At 41.2% G+C, this 16,625-nt stretch overlaps 1 protein-coding gene across 4 annotated transcripts in view; it reads right to left on the bottom strand.

The window, feature by feature from the left end:
- NEK5 (NIMA related kinase 5) overlaps positions 1–16,625 on the bottom strand; it is a 93,753-nt gene that overhangs the window by 46,244 nt on the left and 30,884 nt on the right. For all 4 annotated transcript variants that reach the window (XM_055096810.2, XM_034936747.3, XM_034936746.3 and 1 more), the window contains 5 exons: positions 14,720–14,853; positions 8,028–8,209; positions 4,226–4,292; positions 2,303–2,419; positions 1,242–1,328 (listed from right to left, as the gene is read on the bottom strand). In XM_055096810.2, the coding sequence (XP_054952785.2) occupies positions 1,242–1,328; positions 2,303–2,419; positions 4,226–4,292; positions 8,028–8,209; positions 14,720–14,853 (587 nt within the window). The remainder of the gene's footprint in view (positions 1–1,241; positions 1,329–2,302; positions 2,420–4,225; positions 4,293–8,027; positions 8,210–14,719; positions 14,854–16,625) is intronic.

Here is a 16,625-nt window from a genome sequence, read left to right on the forward strand (position 1 = left end):
AAGTATGAATGTGATATGGTTTGGCTCTGTATCCCCACCCAAATCTCACCTTGAATTGTAATAATCCCCATTTGTCAAGGGTGGGGCCAGGTGGAGATAACTGAATCATCGGGGTGGTTTCTCCCATACTATTTTAATGGTAGTGAGTAAGTCTCACAAGATCTGATGGTTTTGTAAATGGGAGTTCCCCTACACAAGCTCTCTTGCCTGCCTTCATGTAAGGCATGACTTTGCTCCTCCTTTGCCTTCTGCCATGATTGTGAGGCCTCCCCAGCCATGTGAAACTGTGCGTCTATTATACCTCTTTTTCAATTACCCAGTCTTGGGTATGTCTTTATTAGCAGTATGAAAGCAGACTAATACAGTATGTGAAAGCTCTAGTTCATGGCCTGGCAAACACAACTGAATTGCACCATACATTCATTTGACTTATATGAATTTATCTGTATGCACTGCGGTGGGAGAAAGAGAGAGAGAGATCAATTTCAGCAGCATGGTAGCTCTACTCAATGAGTGTGTGGCCAAGTGCATGTGGGATGGGAGACAGCTGTCTCAGTGCCTGCAAGCTTCTCCTAGGAGAGCATTCCAGGGCACTGAGTGTGTTCCTAGTGTTTCAATAGCCATGTGTCTTTCTTACAACATGTTTTCCAAACACAGGCTGGCTATTTCATGTGAAGCTCTTTTGAAGAAGCAGTGATCTGTGCCAACTCTAGAGACCTTCTTGGGAGATGGAAGGATGAATTTCCAATGTGGCGCCTTTAAGAGATTTTTAAGAATCAGTTCAACTGCACTCAGATTTTGCCTTAAATAGCCTTTAGAACCTTACCCTGCATAGAGTTGAAAAAATGCTAGTGTGTTGGGTTTGTTTTTTTCCCACCTTCTGGGCATGAACTTACACTCATTTTTGACTTTCTGCATCTAATCCAGCTCTGGTCTAAAGTTGCCACTCAGTAAATTTGTATTGAGTGATTCATGAAGGAAACAATCAATAAGTACTTTTAATAATAGCCATTCCTGAGAATCTCAGATATCCTTATTATCTTGTGTAGTCTCTCATAAACCATAATAAACTGAAGCTCCAATGAGGTCTGACAGCTTTCCTATTAAAAAAGAAGTCTACATGATTATCTCAATGATAAAACTTTATCTTTTCTATAAGGAAATCATTACTTTTAATACCAGCTCAATTTAGTTAGCTCTAAATCGATAGAACAATGTTTCCCCTAGAAGAATGAATTTACCTCTGGTTCTCTCCCCATCTTCTTTCTAATTTCTTTCATGTCATTGTGGTACTGTTGGCGTATTTCCTCTAACTGCTTCCAATATTCCTGGAAAGCAAACCCAATCCAGAAACTTTAAATGTTTATGAACACCATAACAAAAATAATCTTTCTGCAGCCTACAATTTTAAAAGTGTGTAATATAAAATAAGGTTAGAAAAATATGTTGCTCCTAAAGATGATAATCTGCCTTATGTTTTGGCTGCAGTACTTCACTCCCTGTGAGACAGTGGCTTTAGCTACAGAGCTCAATTTTATATATAACCCAAATGTGTTCATGATGTACACTTACTTTATAAATCCCACTTTTATATATAACCCTTTTATGCACTGAACTTTGTTCCTCCCCAAAAAGAGATATGTTGAAGTCCTAACCCCCAGTGCCTTAGAATGTGACCCCATTTGAAAACAGGGTCGCTGCAGATGAGACTACTTAAGATGAGATCATACCGGTGGGCCCTTAGTTCAATATGACTGATGTCCTTGCAAGAAGATGGCCATGTGAAGACAGGGACACACAGGAAGAACAGCATGTGATGAAGGCAGAGAATGCAGTGATGCGACTGCAAGTAAAGAAATGCCAAAGATTGCCAGTGATGCACCAGAAGCTAGGAAGAGGCAAGGAAGGATTCCCCTACAGGTTTCAGAGGGCACTTGGTCCTGCTGACACCTTGATTTTCTATTTCCACTCTCCCAGAATTGTGAGACAATACATTTCTATTGTGTTAAGCCACCTAGTTTGTTGAACTCTGTTACAGCAGCCCAGGAAACTAATACAAATCCCAAACCTGTTACTGATGGACGGTTACTCTATGAATCTCAAGGCGAAAAGCTTTATGAACTTAGCCATATCGCATTATCTGAGAAAGTGAAATACCTAACTCTGTTTCCCCTATAACACTCAGCATGGTGTTGACATATTCAGGGGCACTGTAGGAAATAGAAGTAACTCCCTATTACAGTACAAAAGACAGTAATACAAAGAAATACAAGGGTAGCCCTGGAATTAAACAGTTTTTAACCTGTTCCTTCATTTCGTTTTTCCTAAATGGCAGCTCCTGGAATCTAGGCTCTTCTCCATTACTTCTTAGCTCTTGTCTCTGGTTGTAATTTGGCTCGGCAGAAGATGGACGAAGACCCTATTTATTGAATGAAATAATTTATAATGCATACTTTGATTTCGGAAACATCTTCTGATTTGACCTTGACTTTTTCCTATAAATAAGAATTATATCACTAAGCAAACTCAGTATTTGGGAGTTTTTTTTGTGGTAAGTAGTAGAATTTTCTTAATTATAAAGCATTAAAAAATATATATTTTTTTCTGTTTGAGAGCGTCTCACTCTGTCACCCAGGCTGGAGTACAGCGGCATGATCTTGGCTCACTACAGCCTCCAACTCCTAGGCTCAAGCAATTGTCCTGTCTCAGCCTTCCGAGTAGCTGGGACTACAGGCGCCCGCCACCACACCCGGCTAATTTTTTGTATTTTCAGTAGAGACGGGGTTTCACTGTGTTAGCCAGGATGGTCTCAATCTCCTGACCTCGTGATCTGCCCGCCTTGGCCTCCCAAAATGCTGGGATTACAGGCATGAGCCATCAAGCCCAGCCTTTCTTTTTTTTTTTTTTTTTAAGACAGAGTCTCACTCTGTCACCCAGGCTGGAGTACAGTGGCGCAATCTTAGCTCACTGTAACCTTTGCCTCCCAAGCTTAAGCAATCCTCCGGCCTCAGCCCCCTCAGTAGCTGGGACTACAGGCACACACCACAACACCTGGGTAATTTTTGTTTTTTTTTTTGTAGAGATAAGGTCTCATTATGTTGCCTAGGCTAGTCTCGAACTCCTGGGCTCAAGCGATCCACCCACCTCAGCCTCCCAAAGTGCTGGGATTACAGGCATGAGCCATAATATCTGGCCTAATCACTTTTTTGTTGTTGTTTTTTGGTTTTTTTGTTTTTTTTGAGACAGAGTCTCATTCTGTTGCCCAGGCTGGAGTGCAGTAGCGTGATCTCGGCTCACTGCAACCTCCTCCTCCTGGGTTCAAGTAATTCTCCTGCCTCAGCCTCCCGAGTAGCTGGGATTACAGGTGTGCACCATCATGCCTGGCTAATTTTTGTATTTTTAGTAGAGACAGGCTTTCACCATGTTGGTCAGGCTCATCTCGAATTCCTGGTCTTATGATCCGCCCACCTTGGCCTCCCAAAGTGCTGGGATTACAGGCATGAGCCACCGCACCTGGCCCCTTGTCACTTTTTTTAATGTGCAGCAGAATCTTTAACAAAATAGAACCAAAGCACTACAGCACTGCAAGGAAATTTGAAGCTCATCTACTCTAAAAATTGTCATTTATAGAAAAGGAAATTAAGGCTTAGATAGGCTAAATGAACTGTCCAAGGTCCCACAGAAGAGATAGAGCCAAGGAAGAAACCGGACTGCTAAGACTCTGATTCAAGCCTGTTCCCATTATTTTCTTTAGCTATTAAAAACTGGGGACTCGGGCCAGGTGCAGTGGCTCACATCTGTAACCCCAGCACTTTGGGAGGCCTAGGTGGGTGGATCACCCGAGATCAGGAGTTCGAGACCAGCCTGGACAACATGGTGAAACCCTGTCTCTACTAAAAATATAGAAGTTAGCTGGGCGTGGTGGTGGGCGCCTGTAATCCCAGCTACTCAGGAGGCTGGGGAAGGAGAATTGCTTGAACCTGGGAGGCAGAGGTTGCAGTGAGCCAAGATCACACCACTGCACTCCAGCCTGGTGACAGAGCGAGACTCTGTCTCAGAAAACAACAACAACAACAACAACAACAACAACAAAAACAAAAAAAACTGGGGACTAGTAGAGAGTATTCTTGACCTTCTGGTGGAATGAACTTTGACTTGAAAATCTGTGAACAGAAAAACTATTAGGAAATTCCTAATTGCTTCCCATATTTGGTATTTTACTTACCAATTGCTTCTCCACTTTCAACTTATATTGTTGAGCTTCAAATTTTCTCTGAAGGTACTCAGCAGGCCTTAGAAAATAAGAATGTTCAGCTTAAGTAGAAACTTGAACGAATCTTAGGCACCAATTTGACAAGTAATTTTCAGTTTAGTAATGAGATTCACAATTCACCAGTGGCTTGAAGTTCCAAGTTCAAGAAGTAGTTCACAGTTACAGAATCTTTACATTGGAAAAGAAAATTTTGGAATCAAAAGGAAAAAAGGATAAAGAGTAACAAGTGGGGATACAGGAGAGGATTAAACAGAAAAATATTCTTATCCAGTGATTTTTCTTCAGGACAAGATTCAGTCCTTCCATTCTCTATAATATGTTGTGGGGAGGAAAACAGACCCACACCCAGAAGTTCTCATGCTTTGTGTAGGTGTCTAATGTACAGGTTGTCGCTCCTGATTTAACAATAGCGGCTAGATGTGGTGGCTCACACCTGTAACCCCAGCACTTTGGGAGGCCGAGGTGGGTGGATCACGAGGTCAGGAGTTCGAGATCAGCCTGGCCAACATGGTGAAACCCCGTCTCTGCTAAAAAAAATTAGTGGGGCGTGGTGGTGGGCACCTGTAATCCCAGCTACTGGGGAGGCTGAGCAGGGAGGCAGAGGTTGCAGTAAGCCAAAATCGCACCACTGCACTCCAGCCTGAGTGACAGAGTGAGACTCCATCTCAAAAAAAAAAAAAGAAAAGAAAAGAAAAAAAAGAATGGCTGCATATCTGTTTCCTGCACCACATACTGAGCTCCCTGAGAGCAGAATGTGTCCCTCCATCCATCCCTTTATCTCCGCACATAAATGCTTAATGAGGAAGGAAATAATGGTTTAGCTGTCTCTCCAAATGTTTAAGGTATTTTTCCAGCACAATTTTAGTCAATTCCAGTCAAACAATTTTCAAGTTTATACTCACATTTTATGTATCTATCTTTTTTTTGGCAGAATTTCCTGTAAAACATTTCTGTAATTATTGGTTGCTAAATAAAAACCGCATTTCAGACCATAAGTTTTTTGGAATACGAGTAACTTCTAAGGCTCCAAAGACAGAACTGTAATTTCAGAAATAACTCCTTTAGGAAGGAACATCATGATAAGCATCCCCAATTTACAAAGAGGCAAGTTAATAATCAGGGATTTAGAAATAGGATGAAATGACAAGCTAAAGTCTTTGAGTCTTAGTTCCTCAGCTGTAAAGTGGGCATGGTACCATTTCACAGGAATTGATACGAGGATTAGAAGAGATTAGGGCTGTGAAGTGCCTGACACACAGATAGTTCTTGAATCCAATGAGGGTAAATTGTAGCACTCATCTGTCTCATAAGCCTAACTGGCACATGTATCAATATCTTCATGAGAAAAAGGATTGCAACACCCAGGGGCTGTCCAAAAGACATTCTCTATCTCTCTGTCTACCTATTCCCTCTCCACGCCCCAAATCCTATACAAATTCCTCTTCCTCGGCCGGGCACGGTGGCTCATGCCTGTAATCCCAGCACTTTGGGAGGCCGAGGCGGGTGGATCACAAGGTCAGGAGATTGAGACCCTCCTGGCTGACACAGTGAAACCCTGTCTCTTCTAAAAATACAAAAAAATTAGCCAGGTGTGGTGGCAGGCGCCTGTAGTCCCAGCTACTCTGGAGACTGAGGCAGGAGAATGGTGTGAACCCAGGGGGCGGAGCTTGCAGTGAGCCAAGATCGCGTCACTGCACTCCAGCCTGGGCGACAGAGCGAGACTCTGTCTCAAAAAAAAAAAATCCTTTTCCTCCATCCCATGGCCTGTAATTGGACCTCCAGCAGACAGAAAGCTGGGGATGAGGGAGTATACAAAGAGGAGGGGTTACCAGGCATCAAAGGGGCATCCAGGAAAGAGAAGGACCCTTCCTACTGTTTCATGTGAGAGCTTGGGAGATAAAATCACATGTGGTCAAAATAATTGATAGCTTGACAGCTCTCAAATCTAGACAAAGAGTGGAAGATATATTTTCCCAGTGGTTGAGAAAAGAGAAAGGGAGTTTTGTGGCTGCTCCAGTTCCTCTGTAAAATCTATGTCCCTCACTAATTGAGTCCAATATGGATATTACAATTTGAACGGACAGAAGACATAACTTTTGATAATTGTGGAGATAATTAAAAATGTGTTATGAAGATCGATAAAAACCACAACAGTGCCCAATATCTTTAAAGATAAAACATATGCTTTTCCCGTTATATGTTTCTGAAGAAATTATTCTCTTATCATTCTTGCTTGTCTCATTTTCACTATTAATGAGATTGCCATCCCATAGTATCTTGTGTTTTTCATAATTCATCCAAAATTTCAACAATAAACAATCAGAGTCGCCAAAGTAACAAATTCTTAACCCTGAACAAAAAAAGTTGATGACAAAACATTTTTAAAATAGAACTCTTAGACTTAAGTCTTCAGGCCTCTGTTAGGTGTCAATTATTCTGGACATAGGAATGTCGACATCAGTGTGAAAAAAATTTGAAAATATTGTAGATCTGCAGAAATCTATTATGGAGTAAATTTTTTGAAAATCTACCATAAGACCAATTTAAGAATACTATTTTCTTTCTAATATGTCCATATTTTGAAAATCCCTAGAACATAAATGCCGAATGAAATATATCTTATTTCTCAAAATGTCTCAAATGATCATTTGATTTTAATGATTCAATTATTGATTCATATTAGTAACCTCTTTGAGAAATGAAATATACACAACTATTTTTTCACCTGCCATATAGTGGAATTTAGTAGGAGGAAGAAAGAATATTAAAAGAGCAAGGGTATGGGTCTGTGCCTACAGTTAAGCAGCTCTATGAATAAGAAAATAAGCTAGATCAGACTTGAGATGAAGAAGGGTTACAGGAAAAAGAAGATAATTTATCAATTACTTATCAATTGTGATAATCTATCAACACATTTATTGCTTTATTTAATTACAAGACTTTGTTACTTCTGTAGGCTAAATTATAGTATACATTACATCATAATTACAACACTTCTCACAGTACATGTAATTCCCACGTAATTTATAAGAACATGTAATTGTTATAAGCTTGAGATGTCAACAGATTTGATTTGTGTAACATATATGACATTCTGATGGAAATAAACACAAAATCTTTCTAACAAAAAAAAAAGAAAGAAAGGCTGGGAATAGTGGCTCTTGCCTGTAGTCCCAGCACTTTAGGAGGCCAAGGCAGGTGGATCACATGAGGTCAGTGGCTGCCTGGTGAGAGGGTACCTGAGAATTTGAAGAACCAACTAACGAGCAGGTATAGGGCTGACATAGAAAGAAGGGACTAACATGGCCAGGCATGGTGGCTCATGCCTGTAATCCCAGCACTTTGGGAGGCTGAGGCGGGCAGATCACCTGAGGTCAGGAGTTCAAGATCAGGTTGGCCAACATGGTGAAACCCTGTCTTTACTAAAAATATAAAAATCAGTTGGGCATGGTGGTGCACGCCTGTAGTCCCAGCTACTGGAGAGGCCGAGGCACAAGAATCGCTTGAACTCAGAAGGCAGAGGTTGCAGTGAGCTGAGATTGCGCCACCGCACTCTAGCCTAGGCATCAGAGTGAGACTGTCTACAAAAGCAAACAAAAGAAAAAGGTCAAGGGAACTATGTGTTTAAAATGAAGATTTGGAAAGTTCTTCTTGGATTATTTGTGTTAGGAGAATTTGGATTTCAGAATAATAAATGTTAATATATAAAGATATTTTTAGATTAACCAAAGCTTAAGCTAGACCACAATATTACCATTGACTTGGGGATGGACCATGCCTCGTTTCCTGACCATAATCCTCAACGCCAGTATTTTCTTGAGGAATAGGGTGATAACTTGGTTTGTGGGCTCTCCTCCTCAGCATATCAAGTTGAGCATAATAATAATCATAATGTCCACAGACAGCAGCAAGTTTGGGTCTTTCTATCATTTTTATCTGAAGAAAAGAAGAGAGGACGTTTTTAAAAACCATAATACAGGCTGGGTGCGGTGGCTCACACCTGTAACCCTAGCACTTTGGGAGGCTGAGGCGGGTGGATCACCTGAGGTCAGGAGTTCAAGACCAGCCTGGCCAACATGGCAAAACCTCGTCTGTACTAAAAATACAAAAATTATCCAGGCATGGTGGCGCACACCTGTACTCCCAGCTACTTGGGAGGCTGAGGAAGGAGAATCACTTGAACCCAGGAGGTGGAGGTTGCAGTGAGCTGAGATCATGCCACTGCACTCCAACCTGCACAATGTGAGTGAGACTCCATCTCAAAAAAAAAAAACCATAATACAAATTTATAATACTTAACAATATAACAGTGACCATAGCTAAGATAAGGCACTGAAGGTGTATTTTTGCTGTTTTTCTTCTATACCTTTTTTTCCAGAATAAAATAATCTTAAGAGTCCCCAAATCCTAGAGTACAAAAAGACCTAAGTACTAGATAGTATAGTGGTTTACAATTTTGCTAAGATATGGATATGAATCATGCATACTTCATGGCTAGTATGTGAAAAATACTTAGCTAGTGAGTATGCCCAGGCAACCCAAGATCCAAAACTAAACTCAGAATTATTGTTTTCTATTTTTCATAAACTCATTTATACCTTACCATACTTTACAGGGAAATAAAAAGCATAGTGAAACTCACACATATGGGGATTTGCAACATTTTTAGTTTCTGATAAATTGACTAAATGCAAAATGGCATCATGACTTAAAGGAAAGAAGATGCTGAATCAGAATCATTCTTCCAGAGAAAATATTAAAAAGGTCATATAACAGCCATGATGGGCATATCACCATCCCAGCCCTCACCACCCTTCCCAACCAGAACAGAATGAGAATAGGAGAACCAGAAATGACAGTTTATCTTCCAACTGAGTAGAAGCCACTGAGCTAGAAGACAAGAAACAGATCAAATTAAGATATAAAAGCCAGTCAAGACCTTCTTGCTAAAGAGCAAAGTGGGGTCAATTTAACCTAAAGCGTGGCAACTCTGTCTAGTTTACAGTTTACAGTTAATAATAAAAAGAGAAAAAAAGATAAAACTACTGGAAAGACCTAGGAACTAATAGTTGGGAATATGAATAACAAGAACAATTAAAACCAAAATGTCCTCATGTAAAGAGGTAACATGTTATATTCTTTGTTGTTTTTACTGCTATATGGTTCACATATATGTTAGATTGGACCATATGAAATTGCACATAATTGGCTGGGCGCAGTGGCTCATGCCTGTAATCCCAGAACTTTGGGAGGCTGAGGCAGGCGGATCACGAGGTCAGGAGATCAAGACCATCCTGGCTAACAAGGTGAAACCCCGTCTCTACTAAAAACACAAAAACAAAATTAGCTGGGCGTGATGGCGGGTGCCTATAGTCCCAGCTACTCGGGAGAATGGCACAAACCCGGGAGGCGGAGCTTGCAGTGAGCCAAGATCGTACCACTGCACTCCAGCCTGGGTGACAGAGCGAGACTCCGTCTCAAAAAAAAAAAAAAAGAAATTGCCCAGAATTGACCATCATTAATCTAGAAAAATGGCACTTTCATATAGTTCTATTTAAATATTTAAGTAAATGTATAAAATTTAGTTCATTAATCTAAATACAAATTATATGTTTATTTTTTAAATATTTTTTCTTTTTAAATTCTGAGACAGGATCTCACTCTGTCACCCAGCCTGCAGGACTGTGGTGTGATCATAGCTCATTGCAGCTTCAAACTCCTGGGATCCAGGGATCTCCTGCCTCATCCTCCCAAGTAACTGGGACTACAGGCACATGCTACTGTGTCCAGTAAAAAAAAAAAATTTTTTTTTTAAATTTTACTTTTTGTAGAGGTGGGGTCTCAATGTGTTGACCAGGCTGGTCTCGAACTCCTGGGCTGAAATGATCCTCCTGCCTCAGCCTCCCAAAGTGTTGGATTATAGGCGTGAGCCACTGCACCTGCCTATTTTTAAAATCTTTTAAAGCAAGAAGTAGTTTTCTTTGTTTTACAATTTCACCTGTATACAACCTAGAAGAAAATGCTACTAATGACTTGTTGAAAAGTGGTAAAAAATATAGAAAAGTATTGAAAGGCAATAAACATTTTCTTTAAAATTTTCTCTAACATCCCAACAGTAATAGGAATATCAGAGGTAGTTCCTGTGGAAATCAATTTTACCTTTTCAAGGAACTGGAAAAATGTCAGCGTGTTCAACAGTTCATAATTTAATTCATCCTCAAATCTTTTAGATGTGTTTTCCCTTCTACAGGTCTGATAAAGAGTCCTCTGAATCACAACATACTTTTCTTATTTCTTTAATAAAATTAAGCCCTTAGGCTGGGCACAGTGGCTCACGCCTATAATCCCAGCACTTTGGGAGGCTGAGGCGGGTATATCACTAGAGCCCAGGAATTCAAGAACAGCCTGGGCAACACAGTGAGACCCTGACTCTATAAAAAATAAAAACTAGCTGGGCATCATGGCGCATACCGGTAGTATAGCTATTCAGGAGGCTGAGACGGTAGGATCACTTGAGCCTGGGAGGTCGAGTGATATGCTTTGGATTTGTGTCTCAGCCTGGGAGGTCGAGTGATATGCTTTGGATTTGTGTCTCTGCCCAATCTCATGTTGCACTGTAATCCCCAATGTTGGGAGACGAGGCCTGGTAAATGGATCGTTGGGGCAGATTCCCCCCTTGCTGTTCTTGTGATAGTGAGTGAGTTTTCATGAGATCTGGTTGTTCAAAAGTTTGTAGCGGCTACCCCTTCACTCTTTTCCTCCTGCATGTAAGATGAGCCTGCTTCCCCTTCTGCTATGATTATAAATTTCCTGAGGCCTCCCCAGCCATACTTCCTGTACAGCCTGCAGAACTGTGAGCCAATTAAATGTATTTTCTTTATAAATTACCCAGTCTCAGGTGTTCTTTATAGCAGTATGAGAACGGACTAACACAGTACATTGATACCAGGAGTGGGATATTGTATAAAGATACCTGAAAATGTGAGAGTGACTTTGGAACTGGGTAATGGGCGGAGGTTGGAAGAGTGTGGAGGGCTCAGAAGAAGACAGGAAGATGATGGAAAGTTTGGAATGCCCTAGAGACTTCTTAAAATCATAGTGACCAAAATGCTGATAGTGATATGGTCAATAAAGTCCAGGCTAAGGAGGTCTCAGATGGAGATGAGGAACTTATTGGGAAATGCAGCAAAGGACACTTTTGTTATGAATTAGCAAAGAGCTTGGAGGCATTGTGCCACTACCCTAGGGATCTGTGGAACTTTGAACTTGAGAGTGATGATTTAGGGCGTCTGCCAGAAGAAATTTCTAAGCAACAAAGTATTCAAGATGTGGCCTGGCTGCTCTAGCACCCTATGGTCATATTTGTGAGCAAATAAATGATGTAAAACCAGAGCTTATACTTAAAAGAGAAGCAGAGTGTAAAAGTTAGGAAAGTTTGCAGCCTAGAAAGAAAAACCCATTTTCTGGGGAGCAATTCAAACCAGCTGCAGAAATTTTCAAAAATAAAGAGGAGTCAAATGTTGTTAGCCAAGATAATGGGGGAAATGCCTTGAAGGCATTTCAGAGACCTTTGAGGCAGCCCCTCTCATCACAGGCCCAGAGGCCTAGGAGGGAAGAATGGCTTTGAGGACCAAGCCCAGGGCCCCACTGCTCTGTGCAGCCTCAGGACATGGTGTCCTGTATTGTGGCTGCTCCAGCTCCAGCCATGGTTAAAATGGCCCAAGGTACAGCTCAGGCCATTGCTTCAGAGGGTGCAAGCCGTAAATCTTGGTGGCTTCCACATGGTGTTAAGTCTGCAGATGCACAGAGTGCAAGAGTTGAGACGTGGGAGCCTCCACCAAGATCTCAGAAGATGTATGGAAAAGCCTAGACATCCAGGCAGAAGCCTGTTTCAGGGGGACCCTCTACTAGGGCAGTGCAGAGGGGAAATGTGGCATTGGAGCCTCCACACAGAGTCCCCACTGGGGCACTGCTTAGTGGAGCTGTGAGAAGAGGGCCACCATTCTCCTGACTCCAAAAACGGTAGATTGAACGACAGCTTGCACCACGCACCTGGAAAAGCCGCAGACACTCAACAGCAGCCTGTGAGAGCAGCCACAGGGGCTGTAGCCTGCAAAGCCTCAGGAGCAGAGCTGCCCAAGGCCTTGAGAGCCCACTCCTCACACTAGTATGCCCTGGATGTGAGACATGGGGTCAAAGGAATTTGGAGCTTTAAGATTTAATGACTGCCCTGCTAGGTTTTGAATTTGCATGGGGTCTATAAACCCTTTGTTTTGGCTGATTTCTCCCTTTTGAAATGGGTGTATTTACCCAATGCCTGTACCCTCATTGTATTTTGGAAGTAACTGACTTGTTTTTTATTTTACAGCCTCACAGGTGGAAGGGACTTGACTTGTCTCAGATGAGACTTTGAATTGTGGACTTTTGAGTTAATGCTGAAATGAGTTAAGGCTTGGGGGACTGTTGAGAAGGGATAATTGTATTTTGCAATGTGAGAAGGATATGGGAATTGGGAGGGGCCAAAGGTGGAATGATATGGTTTGGATTTGTGTCCCTGCCCAAATTTCATGTTGAATTGTAATCCCTGATGTTGGAGGAGGGGCCTGGTGGAAGGTGATTAGATTATGGGGACAGATTTCCCTCTTACTGTTCTTGTGATAGTAAGCTCTCCAGAGATCTGGTTGTTTACAAGTGTGTAGCACCTCCCCCTTCGCTCTCTTTCTCCTGCTCTGGCCATTTAAGATGAGCCTGCTTCCCCTTCTGCCATGATTATAAGTTTCCTGCGGCCTCCCCAGCAATGCATCCTGTACAGCCTGCAGAACTGTAAGCCAATTAAACCTCTTTTCTTTATAAACTACCCAGTCTCAAGCAGTTCTTTATAGTAGTATGAGAACAGACTAATACATCCAGGCTGCAGTGAGCTGAGACATGCCACTGCCCTCTAGCCTGGGTGACACAGCAGGACCCTCTTTCAAATAAATAAATAAATAAATAAATAAATAAATAAATAAAGCCCTTTATCAAATGAAGGGCAATAACTTAATCGGTTTTTAAAAAAATGTTTATATACCAACACATTTTCTAAAATGTCTATATATCAAGTAAACACTTAGTAAATACACTTCCAAATGGTTCTCTAATTTAACCATGAGCCTTCTTTAAAAATACAATTCTTTAATTAAAAGACAGTAGCCATTTTATCATTTACATACCAGAAGCATTTCACTAGTATGACCTAAAAGATTCAACACTCTGCTGAAGTGAATTCAAATAATTAAACACAAAGAATCACTAGGGAAATATCAATTATTATATCATAAAAACTTCTCAATCCTATACATAATATGTTAGAATTAAGAATATTAAATGCAGAGTGTTTTCTGTTGCTATGTTACTCACTTTTCCTATACAGAAAAATCTTATTAGAAATTAGAAGAATTTCAGTTATAAAAAGAAAATTAAGCCTAAAGTATACTTATAAGAGCATACAGCATTGTTTCATAAAATATAAAAACTAGAAGTCATCCAACAAAATGCCATTATAATGCTCAGTACAGAATACTTCATTGTAAGTACAAAATTTGTGGACTCCAAACAATAAGCTTGTACCTCATGAACATGTGCAGATAGGTCTGTCAGAATATACCATAGCTTAATGGGTTAAAAAAACAAAAGAATGAATAAGACCTACTATTTGATAGCACAATAGACTGCCTATGGTCAATAGTAACTTAATTGTACATTTTGAAATAAGTTACAGAGTATAACTGGGTTGTTTGTAACTCAAAGGATAAATACTTGAGGGGACAAACACCCTATTCTCCATGATGTGCTTATTTCACATTGCTTGCCTGTATCAAAACATCTCATGTACCCCATAAATATATACACTTACTATGTACCCACAAAATTTTTTTTTAAATTAAAAAATTAAAGAAAAAGAATATAACAGCTGGGTGCAGTGGCTCATGCCTGTAATACCAGCACTTTGGGAGGCCGAGGCAGGCTGATCGCAAGGTCAGGAGTTCGAGACCAGTCTGACCAACATGGTGAAACCCTGTCTCTACTAAAAGTATAAAAATTAGCCGGGGCCGGGCGCCATGGCTCACACCTGTAATCCCAGCACTTTGGGAGGCCCAGGCAGGTGGATCACAAGGTCAAGAGATGGAGACCATTCTGGCCAATATGGTGAAACCCCATCTCTACCAAAAATACAAAAATTAGCTGGGCATAGTGGCACACGTCTGTAGTCCCAGCTACTCAGGAGGCTGGGGCAGAAGAATTGCTTGAACCCGGGAGGTGGAGTTTGCGGTGAGCCGAGATCGTGCCACTGCACTCCAGCCTGGCGACAGAGCGAGACTCCGTCTCAAAACAAACAAACAAACAAACAAACAAAAAGAATATACCATAGCTAAAAAACACAAAGGAGGGTTTAGAATGACTTACAGATCTGGCCTTCTGGGCTCCAGCTGGTGGTCTCCATTCATTTGTATGCAATATAGCATTCCTTTTAATTGGCACAGATATCCTTGATCTTGGTGGGCACGTTCCCTGGAATCTCACTTTTTGTATTTTACACTCTTAATTAACCAAAATAAAACAGCTTCAATTTTTTAAAAATTGTACACCATTAATACTGATACTTGTAAGAGTATAAACATAAGCTACATTTCATAACACAGTAAGTTTACTTTTTAGCCAGAGATATTTTACACACAGTGAGAGTACTGATGAAAAATTAATATGCAATTTCTTTAAATGAAAAAAAAAACCATTTTTTCAGAGTCCCTTTGCATATTTCTAGTAATACATAACATCACTTTTTTTCAGAAAAATAGAAATTAATATTAACATTTACAGAAACAATATGTATGGGGTAATAATAAAAGTTATTAAATTTGGTCATTAGAGCTTGGGTTATCAGGCCACTCCATTCATGCCACATTGTTTGGAATTTATGAGTAGATCTTCTCTCTTTTTTTTTTGTTGAGACAGTCTCACTCTGTCACCCGGGCTACGGTGCAGTGGCAGGGTCTGAGCTCACTGCAACCTTCACCTCCCGAGTTCATGCGATTCTTGTGCCTCAGCCACCCAAGGAGCTGGGATTACAGGCATGGGCCACCAGGTCCAGCTAATTTTTGTATTTTTAGTAAAGAGATGGTTTGGCCATGTTGGCCAGACTGGCATCAAACTCCTGGCCTCCGGTGACCTGCCCTCCTTGGTCTCCCAAAGTGCCAGGACTGAGGTATGAGTAGATCTTCTAATGCTTGTCTTTGTCTCCATCAAAATTTGTTCTTGGGCTGAGTGAGGTGGCTCGCACCTGTAATCCCAGCAATTTGGGAGGCCAAGGTAGGAGGATTGTTTGAGCTCAGGAGTTCGAGACCAGCCTGGGCAACACAGTGAGACCCCATCTCAATAAAAAAAAAATTGTTCTTGTTCTCCTATCTTACCTAGATTAGAAATATGGACAATACACAGTCCCATACTCTGTACTTGTCTATTTTCTAAACATTCTCAATCTAGACTGGTATACAACAATGTTAGTCAAATTAAATGGCAAAGAGGCTCATTCACTTTCTCTTTAACTTTCCTTGATTTTAGAATCTCTGTCTCAATGGATAACATTTCCCTGTCATGGATTCCTTTGAGAGGCTTTCTGCTCCTCCTGATATTGTAAGTCCAGGCATTCAGTTACAGCTAAATTCTGGGGCTTTGACTTTCACAGCATCAAATGAATTAGTAATTTTCTCTTTCTTAACGTACCCCTCCCTCTGACACACAGCTTAGCTGATTCTTGACACCAGGACTAAAATAGTTTTCTCCGGCCTGGCGCGGTGGCTCACGCCTGTAATCCCAGCACTTTGGGAGGCCGAGGCGGGCGGATCACGAGGTCCGGAGATCGAGACCATCCTAGCTAACACAGTGAAACCTCGTCTCTACCAAAAAAATACAAAAAATTAGCCGGGAGTGGTGATGGGCGGCTGTAGTCCCAGCTACTCGGGAGGCTGAGGCAGGAGAATGGCATGAACCCGGGAGGTGGAGTTTGCAGTGAGCAGAGATCGCGCCATTGCACCCCAGCCTGGGTGACAGAGCGAGACTCCGTCTCGGAAAAAAAAAAAAAGTTTTCTGTAATTATTACTACCATAAAATATCTCCTGCCTTCTTTGGGAACCACAAAGTAACAGTTCTTACTGTTACCAATTAGGCCCCAAGATCCTAACTTCAGCTCCAATGGTCCTTTGCAACAGAATTCTTAATTGCCAGTCTATCCTCTTTTAGAAAAATAAGTTTCATCTCATCATCCATGTCTATCTGCAACCTTCTCCCACTCTGTCCCTTCACTACACAAAAG

This window comes from Pan paniscus, chromosome 14, assembly GCF_029289425.2.
Source record: "Pan paniscus chromosome 14, NHGRI_mPanPan1-v2.0_pri, whole genome shotgun sequence".
NCBI lineage: Eukaryota > Metazoa > Chordata > Mammalia > Primates > Hominidae > Pan > Pan paniscus.